General features: G+C 35.2%; 1 protein-coding gene across 2 annotated transcripts in view; it reads right to left on the minus strand.

The window, feature by feature from the left end:
* Positions 1-357: 357 nt before the first annotated feature.
* The window catches only part of BLOC1S5 (biogenesis of lysosomal organelles complex 1 subunit 5), a 54,361-nt gene continuing 33,701 nt past the window's right edge, over positions 358-21,017 (minus strand). The window contains exon 5 of one of the 2 annotated variants that reach the window (XM_028122934.2): positions 358-508. In XM_028122934.2, coding sequence (XP_027978735.1) covers positions 383-508 — 126 coding nt within the window. In that variant the 3' untranslated portion in view covers positions 358-382. Of the gene's footprint in view, positions 509-11,789; positions 13,681-21,017 lie in introns of those variants that run through there. The other variant, XM_028122933.2, reaches the window with a different exon arrangement.

Consider the following 21,017-nt stretch of genomic DNA (forward strand, 5'->3'; position numbering starts at 1 on the left):
CAAGAGATACACATATATCAGATACAGGAAGGTGTTTTATTATCATCTTATAATTGTAGACACCACTGGGACCTGGGATCTCTACCACCACCCTAACTCACTTCATGGTAACCCAGGTCTGTGACGGCAGGGCCAGTCTGGGCAAGAAAGAAGGGAAAAGAAATGAAAATAAACCCTTAGGAGTTGCTTTCTACAGCCATTGTCATTTCTCAAGCCCCGTTTTAAGTCCTAGGCAGCAACTTCACAGCCAACTCAGTCACCTCACAGAACATCCCACACTTAGAGAACCTCAGACAAAATGTCTGAAGTTCATTGAATCTGCAAATGAAGAAACTTTATCCAGTGATGGGTTTTAAAAACTATTATTGTCACCTGAGTACATTTACAGATGTGTGTTGAGTACGCATGGTGGTGGTAGGGAAGGGTGCTTCTCTTCTGTCGTCTGCTTCTTATTCTCAACAAATTCCAAAATCTCTTCAGCACCAGATAAGAGAAACTGTGACTTCATCTGGAAACGAGATGGATAACATTCTGTTTTGAGACAGTAAGTAAAACAATGGAAAGGCAAGCAGACTGGTGGGAGCCAGGCCTGGGGATAAAGAAGGATTTGGCCTAAACTGTATTAGTCTCTCTTCAGGAACTAAGGGATTCCTGCTTCCTCTGGTCCTACCGGGGAACATTACTTTCAGGCTACAGCAAGAAGGGTTCATTCCGGGTCTCTCAAGTTGAAACTCTAGATACATTTCTTAAAAAAAAAAAAAAATTAAATATAGTGGCTTATAGCCACATACTACTGGTACTACCATTGGCACCAGATATTTTGAGACATAATAGTTTTTGTGGGCTAGCTAAGTGCCTAATCACTATGTACATCATCGTTTCCATCTAGAGATTCGTTCCAAGTTCGAAACAGATGACCTAAATTTTAGAAAAATATCTATACTGGTTAATTGGGAGTAATTATGTGTGTGTTTGAAGAAGGTAAGATTTCAAGTTTCTACTTTTGCAGTATATAGTTCACCTTAAAAGCTTTCCTAAGAGAAATAGCAATATTATAAATTAGGTGACAATAGACCAGAACACTGATGGTGTAGACTAAAAATAATGGAACATATTAATCTAGCCTATGTATTTCTTCATATTCAATCACTGGTAAAACACAAATGTAAACAGTGAGGATAATTCAAATCTTCCTTAACCAAACCCATAACTAGCTCTGTAATATGGAGTTTCCCTTGTTTAATACACAGTCAGCACATGTTCTCAGCATGGGATATAAAACATATTCTCTGTCCTTGAACAATTTAGTCTTCTGGGAAAGGAAACAGGAAATCCTTAAAGAGGGGTAGCTGCTTAATAAAACCCCATAGTATTTTCTCACTAATTATATAAAAGCAAAATATCTAAAAGGTGAAGAGAAGACCCTTCAATATCTTTTTTAATTTCATAGTGATGATATTCTCAAAAGAAAAAATTTGGTCACTTTGGATAACAATTAAGAATGTATATGAAAAGGAAATATCCCAATCTGAAACTGTGCTAGTAATTGGCGTAAGTAATATAAATAGCGGGTGCCTGGGTGGCTCAGTCATTGAGCGTCTGCCTTTGGCTCAGGTCATGATCCCAGAGTCCTGGGATCGAGTCCCACATCAGGCTCCCTGCTCCGCGGGGAGACTGCTTCTCCCTCTCCCACTCCCCCTGCTTCTGTTCCTGCTCTCACGGTCTCTCTCTCTGTCAAATAAATAAAATCTTTAAAAAAAAAAAAGTAATATAAATAGCACATAAACATATCTATATATGGATGTTAAGAATTCCTACTACCTTAAATTCCAAACCAAGATCTTCATCTCTATCCCTGCCCTGTCTGGACTAGGCATTGCTGTTTTCAGCTACATTCTCAAAATCCATGAGCAGGTTAGTAATTTCCTCTATCAAACAGTCATTCATCTGAGTCTACACAGTAACCTTCCTGTAACTTTCATAGTGCCACTTACTCTAATAGTCTCATTACATACAGGATAAACACAAAATACTCAAGTTGGAAATGACGTGAAAATTTTCTAAGTGATGTGTTTAAGTCCCTGTATAAATTTAGTGATGGAAGCATGACTAAAACCTAAGTCTTTTGGCTCTCAAACCAGTGCGCCTTCCAATTCCTAGTCTTCCCTATCACTGCCTTCAACATCGAAGAATCTGTAATTGTCATTTGAATTTGCCAGGAGTATTTCCATCTATGTTTTTGGTAAACAAGGGTGGAAACCAAGCTTCATTCACTTCTTTATCTCTGACATCTACTGAGGAATAGAGTGGCTGGAATATAGGTGTTCCATGTGTTTACTGAACTAAACTGAACCAGAAATATTTTGCCATTCTTTTCATTCTCTAAATCCTAATCAATTCAAGTTTTATCTGTATTAATAATAGAATGACTCTCTGTTTACAATTCACAAAGATAGTTCCTACCTGGAATTCACTTATTTTAATCATAAACTACGTGCTTGTATATAATGGGGTTTGTGTACGTACACACACAGACACACACACACATATAAAAAATGGTCATTGATATATTAATATTATGGTCCTTGGTATCATATTGTCTTGGCTTTTCTATTTTATTATCATATGTACAACTTGATTATAAATTCCTTTAAGATTGAGGACTATGTTGACTGTGTTTCTCTTGGCATAAAATCCAGACACTATACAATGCTCCAGTGAATAAATACTCATTAAATTCTACTTTGGCTTCTATACCAAGTGGGGAAAAAAAATGCCCTGACAACCAGCTCTTCCCATTATTTTCCACCAATTATATAATTTGGTCTCTAAACATTCATTTAGAAATTATAACTCTACCTCACTTTGGAGGAAAGGACCAAGGGCTTTTCAAAATTCATCTGAAAACATTCCTGGGAATGCTGTTTCTTGATTTGGTTTTGGTTACACAGCTGCAACCTAATCATCTGTGCACTAGTCTATACTTCAGTACAAAGTCCAAAACATCACCTGGAGTTTTTTACTATATATTTTTACTGCTAATAAAACCCTCACATCAATAATATAATGAAAAATCTGTATGTTTGAGACATGAAGGAAAAAAATATATATAATTCTCAAAAGTACTCCTAACCCTCCAGAAATCCTGTACATACTTTCCTACATTCTAGTATTTTTGTTCAGTAATGTAACTTAAATTATCTCTTACACATCTTTGTTCATAGATGGTATACACCCATCTATACAGAGCAGCTTAGATGGAGGGGGGGGGGAAATTCTGTTATCACAGTGACACCTGCTGGTTTTAGTTATATATTTCAGACTCCAAGTGCAGGACAGATTCCCTAGCAACAAAATTTTGCTTAGTACAATTAAACTTAATGTTTTCCATCTTAATAAATTACTTATTTGATGTATAATTAATTTTTAAAGCAAATTTAACATACAATTGGCCACATTTTTAAAATTCTGCGACAATGGTCTTACTGTAACTTTATAAACTATTTTCTTAGAAAAAGTAACATTTCCAAAAAAGCTGTTTAAGCCTTTCAGGGTACATTAAGTTTTTTAAAAAGTGATTTGACTTGTGGCTTCCTTTTCAAATTCTCTACAAATATATTTTAAGGGAATGCATTATATTAAACCTTAAAAACATTTAGAACATATTTTCTTTGTAGAATTGTAATTTTTGCAATATAAGCAATTTCATAAAAGTTGAGAATTACATCTATGCAATAGAGAAACTTTTAAACTCAATCTAGCTAACCTCATATATTGACTTTTTTCTCTCAGATTTATTGATATTTAATTGACATAGAACATTACATTAGTTTCAGGTATACAATGTGATGTGATATATGCATATATTGCAAAATGGTCACCACAGTAAATTAACATCCACCATTTCAGTTATAAAATTTTCTTGTGATGAGAACTTTTAAGATCTATTCTCTTAGCAACTTTCAAATACACAATATAGTACTATTAATTGGTTACCATGCTGTACATCTCATGACCTAATTTATTTTCCAACTAAAGGTTTGTAATTTTGACTCCCTTTGCCCATTTCACTCACTCCCCACCCCCACCTCTGGCAACCACCAATCTGTTCAGTTTCTGTGAGTTTGATTTTTTTCTTTAGATTCTATATATAGGTGAGACCCTACAGTATTTGTCTTTCTCTAACTTATTTTACTTATAATGCTCTTAAGGCCCACGTGAAAACTCATGTTTTCACAAATGACAAGATTACCTTCTCTATAGCTGCTTAATATTCATTCCATTGTGTATATATAATCGCATTTTCTTTTTCTATCCAACCGCTGATGGATTTAGGTCATTTCCACATCTTGGTTATTGTAAATACTGCAATGAACATAGGGGTGCAGATATCTCTTCCAGATAGTGGTAAGGTTTCCTTTAAATATACCCAGATGTGGAACTGCTGGATCCTCTGGTAGTTCAAGTTTTAATTTTTGGAGGAACCACCCTACTGGTTTCCAGAGTGGCTGCACCAATTTACATTCCCACTAAGAGTGCATGAGGGTTCCCTTTTCTCCATTATCTTTGCCAACACTTACTATTTCTTGTCTTTTTGATAGTAGCCACTCTAACAGGTGTGAGGTAATGTCTCATTGTGATTTTGATTTGCATTTCTCTGATAATTAGTGATGCTGAACACCTCTTTAGGCACCTGTGTGCCATTTGTGTGACTTTTTTGGAAAGTTGTCTATTCAGTTCCTCTGACCATTTTTTACTGAATTTTTGCTTTTATGCTACTGAGTTGTAGGAGTTCTTTATATATTTTGAATATCAACCTCTTATCAGATATGATTTGCAAGTATTTTCTCCCATTCCACAGTTTTCATTTTATTGATGTACAGAAGCTTTTTAAAGTAGTCTCACTTTTTGCTTTTGGTATCAAATACAAAAAAATCATCAAATGTCAAAGAGCTTACCCCTGTGCCACCTTCCAGAAGCTTTATTGTTACAGGTTATGCAATGAAGTCTTTAATCCATTTTAATTTTTGTGTATGGTATAAAATAGTGATCTAGTTTCACTCTTTTTTGGATGTGGCTGTCCAGTTTTCCCAACACCATTTACTTAAGAGACTATCCTTCCCCCATTGTATATTCCTGATTCTTTTGTCATAAATTAAATGACCATATGGTCACATATACATGCAGGTTTACGTCTGGGCTCCGCTCTCTATTCTGTTCCACCGATGTATGTATCTGTTTTTATGCCAATCCCATACTCTTTTGATTACTATAGCTTTGTAACATACTTTGAAATAACCAAGTGTGATGCTTCCAGCCTTGTTCTTTTTCAAGATTGCTTTAGCTACTCAGGGTGTTTTGTGGTTCCATACTAATTTTAGGATTATTCTATTTCTGTGAAAAAATGCCATTGGAATTTTGTTAGGGACTTAACACAATCTAGCTAACACATATAATCTATAGTAATCATTCTGAATTTGGGTAGTACAGACATTTTTATAAATTGTATAAGTCTTCCAATCCTTCAGCACAGATTATCTTTCCATTTATTTATGTCTTCTTCAATTTCTTTCAACGATGTCTGGTAGTTTTCAGTGTACAAATCTTTTACATCTGGTTAAATTTATTCCTGGGTATTTTATTCTTTTTGATGCAGTTTTAAGTGGGATTGTTTTAATTTCACTTTCTGATTTCTCTTACTTTCTTGTTGTTACTGTAGAGAAACACAACTGATTTTTGTGATTTTATATCCTGTAACTTTACTGAATTTGATTAGTTCTAATAGTTTTTTGGTGAAATCTTCAGGGATTTTCTACATATCATGAAAGAAATAAAACTATGTATTTGCAGATGACACCGACTTCTTTTATAGTCAAATTTTTCACCCATACATGGTGGATAAATTATTTGCTATGAAGGCTAAACTTCTCCAGGCCTGCCTGGTCTCAATCAAACTTGATTTTCTTTTTTTATGTTTAAGGGAGGAAAACAATTATTCCAAAGGAATAATGGGAACATATTCTGTATTCACTTCCATTTTTAAAAAGTATTAATACTGCCCACGTTGATTGTGGAGTGGTTTTGCTGGCCAGGAGGGCTAAATGCATTGCAATGGGCTTGTATTCCCTTTCTCCTTTATGTAAAGGCTGGACCACTCTGGCCTGGTGTGTGTGTGTTGACAGTTCTCAGCGACCTCAAATCATACAGCAGTCTGTTCCCTAGTGGCATTTATCGGCCTTTTAACCTTGGCCACACTCATATTATTTTCCATCCTGTGGCACAGTCTGAAATAGTAGTAAATACCTTTAGTAATTCAGAATATTTTAAAAGAAATTTCACATATTGGAACTTATTAATCTTTGGTTAAATTTCACATGTTGACTTATTAATCTTTGTAGGACATGAAGCATTCTTTTTTATTTTTATTTTTTTTAAATATTTTATTTATTTGAGAGAGAGAATGAAATAGAGAGAGTACATGAGAGGGGAGAGGGCCAGAGGGAGAAGCAGACTCCCTGCTGAGCAGGGAGCCTGATGTGGGACTCGATCCCGGGAGTCCAGGATCATGACCTCAGCCGAAGGCAGTCACTTAACCAACTGAGCCACCCAGGCGCCCCAGCATTCTTTTAAAAAAAAAAAAAATTTTTTTTTTAAAGAAAAATTGAGGGACACATCTATGCCATGGATTTTCATGACATTATTTATGGATTAAAAAAAACATAAAAGAATTATTTATCTAGCTAATGCTGCTGGCTCAATGTTAGGTGAGCAAAACACTATATTCCCTGTATTTCTATCACTTTACTTTTTTTCCAAAGAACAAAGTGTATAAGTCTTGATTACGAGGATGAAGTAAGATTAAATTACATATAAGGCACTTAAAAGTACATTGTAAACTTTAAGCTATAAGCTGTGTTATACAAATGTGAGTATTGGTTACTTACCTTAAATCAATTTTGATTATTTCTGCAGAGACCATTTGAATCTTGAATTTTTCTGAGGATCAGATGTTAGTGTACTTCTTAATTCACTGCTCTGTGCAGTGCATCACATGTAAAAATGTCAGTTTCCTTTTTTTTATGGAACATAAATATGAAAATATCAGAGGAAATACTGCTTTGTTAATTTTGCCAGATCAATCACAAGAAAGCACTGTTTTTAACAGTTAATTTTAAAAATGAGAAGGAAGAACAGGTAGTGATATGACCGATTTTTAACCTTCCATTCATTCTGTGACCTTGAGTTGCACGTTATTAATATCAGTATTTACTGGAGTTGAAAATTAATGAAATGATTTTAAAACTTTCCTGAAGGACTAAGAACTACTAGAAAATACATGTTCTATAATGGTAGCTTCAAATATTTTAACTGAATGAATACTTAAAATATTTTTCTGGTATTTTTCATCCTGAGATACAGACTTACAGCACCAAATGGCAAAAAAGGAGCCTCTAGGGTACAGTTTCAGGAAAGGCAGTCATTATGCTAAATTCCAAAGCAATAAAACCCTCTACTTTTAATTTGCAATGGCAACCAGAACCTAATACATCAAAATACATGTACATTAAGAAACAGTTCAGAAAGTGAATGGAAGTGTTCAGATGGAAAGCCTATTGTGTTCCAGGAGCAAAGAAGAGAATCTATGATGTATCTGGGAAGCATCTGTGACTCCTCCAGGTTTTTAGGGCACTTCTGGTTTAATACCACAGATCTAACCTCTAACTACATATCCGTATTTATTTACATATTCACAAACCACAGTAATGTCCTAAAAAGAAAAGAATCCAAAATGAAGTATTCAGATAAAAGTGATCAAGGTTCAGAACAAGACTACTATATTCTTATTGGTCTTCAGTAGCTCACAAGCAGTAAAAAGAATCCAACAGAAGTAATAGAAATAATCAAATTAGTTTGCAGATAATAAATAATCAAATGGACAATATTTGGCACAATAATTAAAAGGAAAGGTATCGCTTTTTATACCAGAATATATGGACATTTCTTTTGGAGGTAAATTTTAATATAATAAAATCAACACATACTTGTCTAACATGCTATTTCTGCACAGGGAAATCTCACTAGCTACTGAATGTCAAGAACACTGGGGAAAAAATTTAACTATTTTTTTTTTTATTCATGGCTGAGTAATGGTAAATAAATGGAAACAACTGAAGGTAGATAGGAAAGAGTGAAATTCCATACCATAATTTAGACTGGGAACTGGTAACTGTCCTAAAGACATTTCTCCACCTCTGTAGCCTAGAAGGGCCCCAGTTTTAAGGAGCCACGTCTACACGGGGGACAGGAATTACACAGTTTGGGACTGTATTAGTCTCCTCTGACTGCCCTAACAAAATACTACAGATGGGGTAGCTTAAACAAAAGAGATCTGTTACCTCACAGTTCTGGAGGCAGTGAGTCCACAATCACAATTCCAGAAAATTCAATTTCTGGTGAGGCTTGCAGATGGCCAATTCTTGCCGTGTCCTCATATGAACTTTTGTGTGTGTGCAAGTGGAGAGAGAGTGCTCTGTTGTCTCTTCTTCTTTTCAGAAGGACGCTGTGTTATGGGATTAGGGCTCTACTTCAGTTCACCTTAATTACCTCCTTAAAGGCGCTACCTCCAAACACAATCACCTTGGGGGTTTGGGCTTCAACATATTAATTTGGTGGGACACAATTCAGTTCATAACAGGGACTGAGCTGGAGGAAGAGAAGGACTGATGGACCCCCAAAGGGCACGACTCTCAACGAGTAAAGCAGGAAATACCTCAGTGTGCCCTTCTTTACTCCAAGTAGGTCTGCGGAGAAAAGTCTCCCCTAGGAATGCTGACACTCACATATGTCCGAGGACGAAGGTCACACCACCTGTGAGCGTGTGTGCACGTGTGTGTGCGCGCACTGAAGCACAGGGGAGACACAGGGAGGAAACCCAAGATGAAAAATGAAGTGATCCAGGGTTGGTCGTGCCCCAAGAAACAAACTGGTATTTCAAGGAAAAGAAAAACAGTATCCTCTCTATGGGAACATATTTTAAATGAAAATTCCCCAAAATAAAGTTTAGAAGAATACCAACTCAACCAAAATCACTGGTCTTATTAGAAAACAAATCACTGTAACTGTTTCAGACAAAACAACATATACAAATTTAGATTTAGAGCCACAAAAAAGGAGAAAAATATGAAATTATCATGTATAGAATGTAAGTACATTTAATATGTTTTAAGAAAAGAGAAAGAGGAAACAATGGGACTATCCCAAATGACCAGGAATGTTTGAGAAACAAACAATTCTTTGGAAATGAAAAAAACAACTATAATTAAAAACTCAATAGGTTATAAATAGGTTAGAGATGGTGTGAACACAAGAATTAGGGAACTGGAAAACAGATTTAAAGAAACTATCCAGAATTCAACACACTGAAGAAAAAGAGACAGAAAATATGAAACAGATATAAGAGATACAAAGAACAGAATGTGATGATTTCCTAAAGGAGAGAATGAGCGATATGCAATATTTAAAAGAGATAATGGCTGAAAATTTTCCAGAATTCATGAAAAGCACTAATTTTCAGGTTTAGGAAGCTCAATGAATGTGTATAGGATAATAAAAAGAAGTTAAAAAAAAAATACTGGAATAGGGGCGCCTGGGTGGCTCAGTTGGTTAAGCGACTGCCTTCGGCTCAGGTCATGATCCCAGGATCCTGGGATCGAGCCCCCGCATCGGGCTCCCTGCTCGGCGGGAAGCCTGCTTCTCCGTCTCCCACTCCCCCTGCTTGTGTTCCCTCTCTCGCTGTGTCTCCCTCTGTCAAATAAATACATAAAATCTTAAAAAAAAAAAATACTGGATTTAAAAAAAAAAAGAAATCCACATTGTATTACAATGACTTTAATTATAAAACACCAAAGATAAAAACTGTAAACAATGTGAGACAGATTAGCTTCAAAGGAATACCGATCAGACTACAACTATGATTTCAGAAGCAACAACGAAAGCAAGAAGACAATGAAAGAATATCACTAAATACTGAGAGAAAATAAGCATCAATCCATCAATCTGGAATTGTAGAGCCAGCTACCTTTCAAGGATAGTAAAATGATAAACTGTGGGTAAGTCTAAATAAACACTGACTGTATACAATAGCTATTTTTGGAGTTCAACTGAGATAAATTAAAATTCTAGACACTAACTGATTGAGGAATCAAACTCTGTTCAAAAGTCTCTGGTGTTGGGCGCCTGGGTGGCTCAGTTGGTTAAGCGACTGCCTTCAGCTCAGGTCATGATCCTGGAGTCCCGGGATCGAGTCCCGCATCGGGCTCCCCGCTCAGCGGGGAGTCTGCTTCTCCCTCTGACCCTCTTCCTTCTCGTGCTCTGTATCTCTCATTCTCTCTCTCTCTCAGATAAATAAATAAAATCTTAAAAAAAAAAAACAAAAACAAAAGTCTCTGGTGTTGAGGGAGACAGTAAAGATACTAACTTTAGATTTTGTTAACTATGCAGATTAAATTTCTTGGTAAGCACTAAAAGTTAAAAATTGAGTTTTACCTTCTAAACTAGTAGAGGGAGGATAAACAGGAAAACAAAATGAAAATTAATCTATAGGAAAGCAAAAACAAAACAAAACAATGGGCAGTGAGGAAACAGAAAAGGTAGGACAATAAGCACAAAAGATGATATAAATGAACCCTAACACATCAATAGTTTCAACAAATTTAAATGGATTAGATAGAAAAAAACCCAGTTATAATTTTTAAGTTACAAATACTAACCAGCTGATGTGTGTAGCTTATGTAAATTAAAAAAAAACCCACAGAATTAAAAGCAATAAAAAATGAAATAAAAACATTACTAGAAATAGAGGCTATGTCAACAAGATTCAATTCTAAGCTTGGAAGATAAAAAATTCCAAAGTCGTATGTACCTAATAACAAAGCTTCAAAATATAGGAAACAAAAACTGACAGAATTACAGGAAGAATTAGAAAACTGACTAGAGTATGAAACTTCAAAGCATCTCAGAATCTGAGGGATTACATAGAAGGAAAACAACAGTAAAACAGAGATAATTTGAACAACACAGTAAGTTTGGTCTAATGGATACCCAACAACTGGAAAATAGCATATGTTCAAGTGCTAATGAAACACAAAAACTAACAATATTTTAGGTCATAAGGCAAATAAAAAAATTTCAACATATCAGTCTTATACCAAACCATTCTCTAACCACAATCCAATTAAAGAATAAATCAACAAGAACAATTTAAAAATCTACAGGTTAATAAAAGAACTGAAGAAAAGAAATGAAAAAACACCCACAAATAAGTCAAAAAAAAGAAATCATAATGAAAAATAGAAAATACTTAGACCTTAAGAATATTTTTATAATACGTTAAAAAGGCAGAATGTTACTTCAACTTGATCATTACAAAATAATCCTGTGAGCTACGCAGAACCCATTTTATCTCTGCTCAACAGCATAAACAGAAATGTTGTAAATTATGTAATTATTAAAGTTAATTTTTACATGCAAATATCTATCAAAAGTGATTTGGAAACTGGGAAATATAAGTGAAAATATTAAGGGGAAGGCAAACCAACCGTCTCTTTTACACACTATGTTGATTAGCTAACAAAGTTACAAAGAAAGAATTTAATATCTTAATGTTGACAGTTCAAAAAGCTTACCAATTCATTTTGGTTTAAGGAGTCCTTTAGATCCTTATATAAAATATACAAACTTATATAGTATTTATTATTCATATGAGAGGAACAAACACTATCAGAAACCTTGGCTGCACAAGTGAAGTAGTCACTTTTGCTACCACATTTGCTCTCACACACAGTCCTGATTTCTCAGTCATAGCATCTGTTCAAATGGTGCGCTGGCAATTAATAGCATTCCAGAAACTGCCTACAGTACAAAGGGAATTTTCATTTAAGGTTCCCCTCCCTTTTCATGTGTGGGCTATTTTTGGAAGTATGGTTTTATTTTTTTCCATCCACTGAAAGAGAATTAAGAAAATTCCAACATGCCTTAGTGTCAGCAAGTGCTCTTTTTAGTCCAGGTACCAGAGAATGATTGATGAACCTGTCAAGCCTACAGTAGCGGACAGAGAAAGTTGGCAGAAGTTCAGTGTTATTGAAAGAAATCTCAAATACTTATTTCATCTCCTCTATTAACTTTAATCACATTTTCAACATGCAGCCAAGAATGAAGCTTTACAGTAAGCCATAAATTTACACAAGCAAGCATTGTCACTTTTCTGCAGTAGCAACACTGAGATAACACAAGAGAGTTGGGTATTTTCTTTCTTGTGCCTTTCTTTACTGGAGAGCAATAAAAAATATTTGAAAGATTTATCCATACCTTGAATTCATTCGCCATATATCTCAGAAATTATTGCATTTCATTTGCTTGGTTTATAGCAAATAAAAAAATCAACTTAGTTTCTCAATTAGACTGTTAAATGCAGATTTTTTGAAGATCACAGTGATGACAGAATTGGTACATGTTTCATCATAATACACCTGCTTATGAGAACAGACGTTAAACACTAAAAAAGGATTTACATTTAACATGGATCATTTGCCATGTGGGCAAACATTTCTGGTTTATTCAGAGCCAGAATCTTTATATGGTTCCAGAGGGACTCCTTGGCAGATTTTGCTGATTACTCATTAAACAGTTGAAACATGTATAGACGTTATTTATCTTACAAAGCTTACCGACAGCAAAACAGACACAAAAATGAGGTAAATACCATGGACAAGATTATGGTTCTTGGAAAGGCTAAACGTCAAATATATTTTTGGTAAGATTTTCCTTCTAAGTATGTTTTAAAAGCTGAAAATATTAAGTGCCGGAAGGCCAGAAAACTTAGCAAGTGTGTTTTGTCATTCAGTGAAACACTTATTATGCCATACTACAAAATGTGTAACCTTTCCCAATGGGCAGTTCAAAGACCAACGTGGCCATCTTTGTCTCAGCAGAGAAAAGGTTTTGCCTCTCACCTCTCTTAAATATGATCTCTGCTCCAAAGACGTTGTTTTTGTCCACATTACTCATGGAATAACACTGTATACATTCTTCCAATAACCAAGGACGTTATGACAGTAGCTATTCTATCTGCCTTCTAAGCCACAGTAACTAATATTCACCCTATGTGAGAAAGAATTAAATTATTTTTCTAAGAAGTCTATACTTACAGTCCTCTGAGATAATCAATGGAAAAGACACCCAGTTCTGATTAACAAAAAGCAAATTTATCCCATTTTTCCTCCTATCCTCCCCATTCAAATAATCATATATAGGCACTTAAAACTGGAAAGATGTAGCACTCTTCTTCTATTAAACAATTAAGACTTACTTTTCTTCTGATATAAGAGTGCCATCGAATATATTGCTAAGCTTGAAGCAGAGGCTAAATGGTTTGGTGGGAACAGTTTTTTGGGGGGAAGTCAATGTTCTCTTATTAAATTGTCACTGTTGTGGTTAAAGTTCTTAAAAGGTTGAAAACTTTGCTAGGTCCTTCTCCATGTCGGCATATTGTTCTTTAAGCCTCTCCATGGCTTTTCTGTGTTCTTCATCCACTTCAGCCTGTCTGCTGTGTTGTTCTTTCATAAAATCTTCCCACTGGGTTATATGCTGTTTTTCACTAGCTATTAAATGGTCATTAAGAATCTGAGAAAAGAAATTTGAAAGTCACATGACATTTTCCAGACAATTATTCCTCTATGCAGAAGAGACAAACATAACTTTACCTCTTGATATGTGGCTACTACAGCAATCAGCTTGAAAGTCACAATGCTAAAATTGCATCAGTTTTAATGTCCAACAAGAACATGACAAATTAGAAATATCTAAGGCTTCTTTACTATGACTGAACATGGATGGGTAACCATATTTCTGAAATTTCAATAATGTCTAGTATCTTTAAATGACAAAATCAAATACAATCCAAGTAAATTTTCATACCTCTATTTCTTCTCAAATTCCATTTAACTGTACTTAATATTTAAATCAAGTTTAAAGATTATATGTCCAAAGAGAAATAAAGATGCATGTCTTACATAAAGTATTTTTTCAATGCATTAAAAAAGATTTTAAATTCAAAAAAGATTTTGGGACTCCTGGGTGGCTCAGTCGGTTAAGTGTATGCCGTCGGCTCAGGTCATTATCTCAGGGTCCTGGGATGGAGAGCCCCGCATCAGGCTCCCTGCTCAGCGGGGAAACTGCTTCTCCCACTCCCGCTGCCCCTCCCCCTGCTGTACTCTCTCTCTCTCTCTCTCTGTCAAATGAATAAAAAATCTTTTAAAGAAAATTTAAAAACAGATTTTAAATCTAAAAAAGATTTAGAGGCATAGATTATTAGTCACTGGAAGAGAACTCAAGACATCTCTTCTGGCTCAGTTCCATTCCTTAAAGTAAATAAATGCCAAAAGCATCTGTGCAAATATCTTAAGTTCTTGAGATGTCCCTTAATACTTCTATATAAAGGTGAAAAAATTTTCTTTTGACTACCACGATAAAGATAAAACAATGTATAAGTGAAAAAGGCGTAAGTTTAGTACAATTTCAATTATCTTTGAATATGTACAACAAAGAAAAGCTCAACAGGAAAAGAGAGTATGAAAAATAGCTTTTATATCCCTGCCTTAAATGTTCTACATACATGTCTTTACAAGTCTGGATAGAGACTAAGTTCTATGAAACAAACAAACAAAAACTGTGACAGATGTAAACCATAAAAAGTTATAAAGCACCTAAAATCATTATAAATTCCAGCACTCTAATGAAAACAGGACACCTGGTATACTCAGATACTGGTGCCCAGATGCTTGGTCACACCAAAAAGATAGCTAATAGGAAAAAAAATGGGAACTGTTTTCATGCTGTCATCATGTCCCTGCTGCTCCATTTTCTCTCTCATCTGAGATGATGATAAGCAGAATGAAAAGGTGGATAAATCCATCATTCTCTAAGTATCTACGAAATGCATGTTTTTGCTACTTGTTTTGCATATCTTATCTACTCCTAAAAACTGCTCTTATAAAATTACATTATTTTCACTTTACAGATGAAGAAGTTAAGGTTTAAGGACAGTAAATGTATTTCTCTATGGTCACTCAGCTACTAAGTTGTAGATTCAAACTTAGGTCTTTGTGATACCCAACCTATGCCTTTTTTATCCAAAGTGTGAACTGGATCTTTCCAGAGGAAGGTTTATACAGGTAGGAAGTCTCTTTTACAAGACAAAAACAACTATTACAAGAGCTTTTTCCTGCCAATGTGATCTGACCTTCCTCCGCATGGAGGCTTTTCAAGTGAAAAGAGGTTGGAGTGAGTCTGAAGTCTGCATTAAAGTCAAACATTCCCCTAAAGTATGTGCCACAGACCCCTGGGACCTGCACAGGCACTACAGTGTGGGGAGAGAGGGTTAGGGAGGGGTTTGCTGGTGGCAATAAATTTAGGAAACAGGTTAAACAAAATTCAGAACTTTACTTCTTAAGTTTTCAGCCTCACGGATTGTAATTCTCCAAAAGATGAATAAAACATGGAGTTCATTAAACTCTTTTCATGGTACTTTGGCAAAAACTATTATATTCTAAGAGAAAAGCCACAGTCAGACTTAAGAGAGAAGAATATGCAAATAAACTTTCTCAAAATGGGATCCTGCTTTAGCTGTAAATTATTTTTTAATAAATACAGAAAATACTAAACGTGCACTCAGATGTTGTTTAAAAGATTTTTCTTTTTGGGGCGCCTGGGTGGCTCAGTTGGTTAAGCGACTGCCTTCGGCTCAGGTCATGATCATGGAGTCCCAGGATCGAGTCCCGCATCGGGCTCCATGCTCCGCGGGGAGTCTGCTTCTCCCTCTGACCCTCTTCCCTCTCGTGCTCTCTGTCTCTCATTCTCTCTCTCTCAAATAAATAAATAAAATCTTAAAAAAAAACATTTTTCTTTTCTTTTTATTCTTTTAAGATATGCACCATAATTGGCTCAGCCGACCCTGTGATTTGGACCACAAGGCAACGGCCCTGATTCCACTTCCCACCAGAGAGCACTTTTTCCAGTGCTACTGAATGGAAAAATGATGATTTGGGAAGCATATAAACCTCACTTCAAATTCTGGTTCACTTGCTACCAGCTGCATGACCTTGAGCAAGTTAAAGTTTCTTTAATTTTAAAATGAGGAAAATACTTCATACTCATAAATAAATATTTATGAAGACCAGAGGTATTACATGTCAAGTTCCTAGCTCACTGCCTGTGGAACTTAATGAAAATTAATATCACTATTATACAAATTATAAGCAAAACATCTAGAAGGAAGATCAAACCACTTTTTATCTTCCCCATTTTCTGCCCTTTAATTTTAATAATTTATTTTTTATTTTACTAATTTTAATAAATTTAATAAATTATTTAATTTAATAATTTACTTTTTAAGATTTTATTTGAGAGGGAGAGATCCCGCGTGTGCGCGCGTGCGCTTGCATGTGTCGGGGGAGGGGGGAGAGGGTGAGGGAGAAGCAGGCACCGGCTGAGCAGGGAGCCCAAGGTGGGGCTCCATCCCAAGACCCCAGGATCATGACCTGAGCTGAAGGCAGACACTTAACCGACTGAGCCACCCAGGCATTCCTAGTTTTAATAATTCAATTTCAGCAACAGATTCTTGTAATAATTTGAACAATACAGGCAACTCAAATAAAAGTGAGTTTCCCCTTCCCATTCCTATACTCAATTCAATCCTCCTTGATGATTCTACTATTTACCATTTGGCTCTAAGAAAAGAATTTAAGATGTCACTAATTATCAGCATGTCTATTTTGTAGTTTCAGAATATTATGACTAAAAACATATATATCCAACTAGCTTTTTCACGTAAGATAGATCACTTGCTTGGCCTCACAGTTCAGGTGAAAAGAAGCTGAATGCTGACTACTCTCTAATCCAGCTGAAAATCTAGTCTTGCTTTCTTACCACTAAGCTCATGAAGTCACTCTTGGAAATGCTGATAAATGAGGTAGGAAGAAATGATAGGCATCAGCCTTGTGGGGAAGGAGAACACAGATACAAAAACTTAGAACACACAGTATTTGAGAACATTTCCTACAGAGAAACACTCTAACATCCTGAGGACACCCCCATACTCACCACAACGTAAAACTGTCTATTCTCAACAATTCCTGATTCGTAAAGAAAGTTAGCCTATAATAATTCTTTTTATGAAAACCAGAAAAGTACGAAATACATTTTTAAAGATGTCCCCCCAAAATAAAGTTATGAAAGTGTGTGCTTGAAGAAGATAAAACCTCAGCTCTGGTAAGCTTGGCTAGATGGAATGTTTCATTTTCTAAGATTCCTAGACACATAAGGTTTTATTGTATGTAAGAGCAGAAAAATCCCCAATTAGCTGTATCTTACATATCACCTAGGCAAAAAAGTATTGTACGACAGGAGTGAAGGTCATCCTAGGGTATAGCTATTCAAAATGTAAGGAAATGCAGTCTGGCCAGTTGTAACTTCACTGGAATAGAATGACAAGGAGCTGAGCAGCTGCTTCATCGAGAGCAGCACATAAGGTCCCTCCTGACAGACTGTCACAATACTTCCTCGACTCCACTGAAGCCGTTCTGACGTCAGCGGGCGCCCCAGTTCATACACGAGGAAGTTACAGAAGCCAAGGACTTGGCCCGACATGCCAGTCAATCTGTTCACAACTACAAAGAACTCTCGGAAATAAGGAAAAATCTTTTATAAATACTAAGCTAACTGCAGACGATTATCACTTGTGCACATCACCTTCAGGAACAGCAATTCTGCTTTTATGTTCAAGAAATGGGGTTCTAAGTGAGATTCAGTCTGAAGTAAGTGTTCCTTTCATTAAAACACATTTGAAAACAATGATCCGATCGAACTATAGTTAGAGTCACACAGCTTCATCTAAGTCTGATAGCAAGTGATAGCTCCCCACGTACACACCAAATCCTTTCTCTGGTATCCTTTTTCCTGGCATTATTAATAGTTCAGTGAGTACTAAAGATTATTTCCTGACGTTTGTACAAACGTATCTCTTTAATAACAACACAATGGAGTCGCATTACACAGGAGGGTCTGCAGTTTTTTCAGTAACGACACACCATGTACCAGGGGTACAGCAACAGCAGGAGGGTGGGGGAGCCCCGCCCTGGGTGCAAGCAATAAGACAGTGTATTGTCGGTAGAGAATTTACATTAAGGACACAAACAAATGAAAGACTGTTTTTTATCATCACCAGCCACTGACGATACTGAAAAAAGTCGGTGATAAAATACTCCTCCTAAACCAAAAATCTTTCTCTGATCTAAAGTTCTAAACAATTACTGAAGTTATTGTTGAATTTTAATAATATGTTTCAAATTAACACATTTTTATTGTTTATCCTTTAATAAACTTTGTATTTTACACTGAAGTTAATTTAGAGGACTTCCAGTTACATAACCAGTCCTGGACAAAGATGAAGTCGGCTATACATGTTTATTTCCAAAGTAAATACCAAACAGTCCAGAATCATTTCAGCTTTCTTTAGACACTAAGCCCCTCCAGCCCCCAGGGAATTCAATATTATTGCACTTAAACAATGACAGTAGAGCAAATGCAGATAAACTCTGAATCAGTTCAAATCCATTATTCTATATGACCATTTTTTTGTACTTAAATTTGAGTATGTTTTTATTTATACCTAAAATTTTTATACTGTAGGGATATTGGGAACCATTAGAATGACTGCCAAAGAATAAAGACAGTATTGCAATTTCTGGAATTTATTGTGACACATGTTTTTTATGAAGCTCTTTCAGACTTATTCTTATGCTTAAAACTTTTCTGAACTATGTATCTATTGCTTCATGTCAAAGAAATTTTTCAAAATTATAATAAAAAAGCATTTTTAATCAACTGAGTCAAAACATTAATTTGTCTATACTATTTATTTAATTTGAATAGTCAAAGATCAATTCAATGAGGTTATTAACAAATCTGCGTAAGAATCAAAAGCAAACTGTAATATTATTCATTACCATAACAGACAACATGTAGATGACAAGTTTTTTTTCCTTTTTTTTTTTTTCAAAAAATAATCGATGTACTTAAATTTATTAATCTCTTACCTTTTTCCTTTGGTGTTATAGTACTTTTTTAAGTTTTTTATTTTTTTACTGGTGTGACTACATATATGAAGTTAAAAACACCACCACCTGTATTTTTGTTCTTGTCATTATTCTTTAACATCAGGCTTATTATTAAACATAATTTTGTTGGGAGTGGTAAAAAATGGTCTATTCTAAGTGTCAAATATGGTATATATGCTGCTCCTATAGAGACATATTTCCATAGACACACACTTAGAACCCGGTAGAATCAAGAGTAAAAATCCAGTTTTCTACTCTTTTTGCTACATAATGTTGTTTAAACCAAATATATTAAATTATTAGTCTCAGGATTGGCTCTGTTTTAAAAAATGACAGAAACTAACAAGTATTTCACATTCCAATTTCCAAAAGTATTAAAAGCTTTAAAAAAACTGACTGAATATGCCTGAATAGGCAGAAAAAAGTCTATAGGCATACACTATGAACCACTCAGGGATTTATATGTGCTAATTTTCAAAACAAAAGTACAACTAACTTTGAAATAGTTTTTCTTTTTCTAGCAAGAGTTTATGAGAGCATGTGGTATTAAAAATCAAGTCACACCAGAACCAGATGAGTTTACTGGTGAATTCTACCAAACATTTAAAGAAGAATTAGGGCGCCTGGGTGGCTCAGCTGGTTAAGCGACTACCTTCGGCTCAGGTCATGATCCTGGAGTCCCGGGATCGAGTCCCACATAGGGCTCCCTGCTCAGCGGGGAGTCTGCTTCTCCCTCTGACCTTCCCCCGTCTCATGCTCTCTCTCTCATTCTCTCAAATAAATAAATCTTTAAAAAAATAAATAAAGAAGAATGAATACTAATCCTTCTCAATCTCTTCAAAAAATTTGAAGAGGAGGGAAGACTTCCCAACTCATCCTGAGGCCAGCAATGTCCCAAGACCAAAGCCAGATAAAGACACTGTATGAAAAAAGAAGTGCAGATCAATATTCCTGATGAATACTGATATAAAATCCTTAATAAATTACTAGCAAACGGAGTTCAACAGCATATTAAAAGGGTCGTCATACACTATTTTGTTCTTGGAATGTAAGGATGGTTCGAAACACATGAGAATCAATGAATAAAATATACTACATCAACAGAATGAAGGAAAAAAACACATTAATCATCTCAATCTAATGCAGAAAACGTATTAGTCAAAGTTCAAGACATGAACTTTTTTTTACCTTACGTGGTAAAAACACTCCACAAACTAGTGATAGAAGGAAACTATCTCAACATAACAAAGGTCAATATGTGAAAAACTCACAGCTAGCATCATATCCAATGGCAAAGAACTGAAAGCTTTCCCTCTAATATCAGGAAGGAGACAACAAAATTTTGCTTTAGCCACTTCTACTCAACATAGTATTAGAAGTCCTAGCCAGGGCAATTAGGAGGGAAAAAAAGAAGGCATCCGAATTGGAAAAGAAGAAGCAAAATTATCTGTGCTTACAGACAGCATAGTCTTATATGTAGAAAACCATAAGGTTCCACAAAAAAAAACACTAGAATGAACAAATTCAGGAAATTTGCTGGATACAAAATCAAAAAACTCAAAAATCAGTTGCATTTCTATATACTAATAATGAACAATCCAAAAAGGATATTAGGAAAATTCCATTTACAAGAGCATCGAAAAGAATATTTGGGAATGAATTTAACCAATGAGGCAAAAGACTTGTACAGTGATAATTTATATATACATACATACATATATATATATATATATATATATATATATATATATAAAATGGTAATCTCATTAGAGATAAATTTAAAGAGAAGCCAATCCTGAGGCCAAACTATGTCTAGGAATAGGTCTATAAATGAACTCTGAGATA

This window comes from Eumetopias jubatus, unplaced genomic scaffold, assembly GCF_037043125.1.
Source record: "Eumetopias jubatus isolate StellerSeaLion01/CBP00866 unplaced genomic scaffold, mEumJub1_p1.0 scaffold_6, whole genome shotgun sequence".
In the NCBI taxonomy this organism is placed as follows: domain Eukaryota; kingdom Metazoa; phylum Chordata; class Mammalia; order Carnivora; family Otariidae; genus Eumetopias; species Eumetopias jubatus.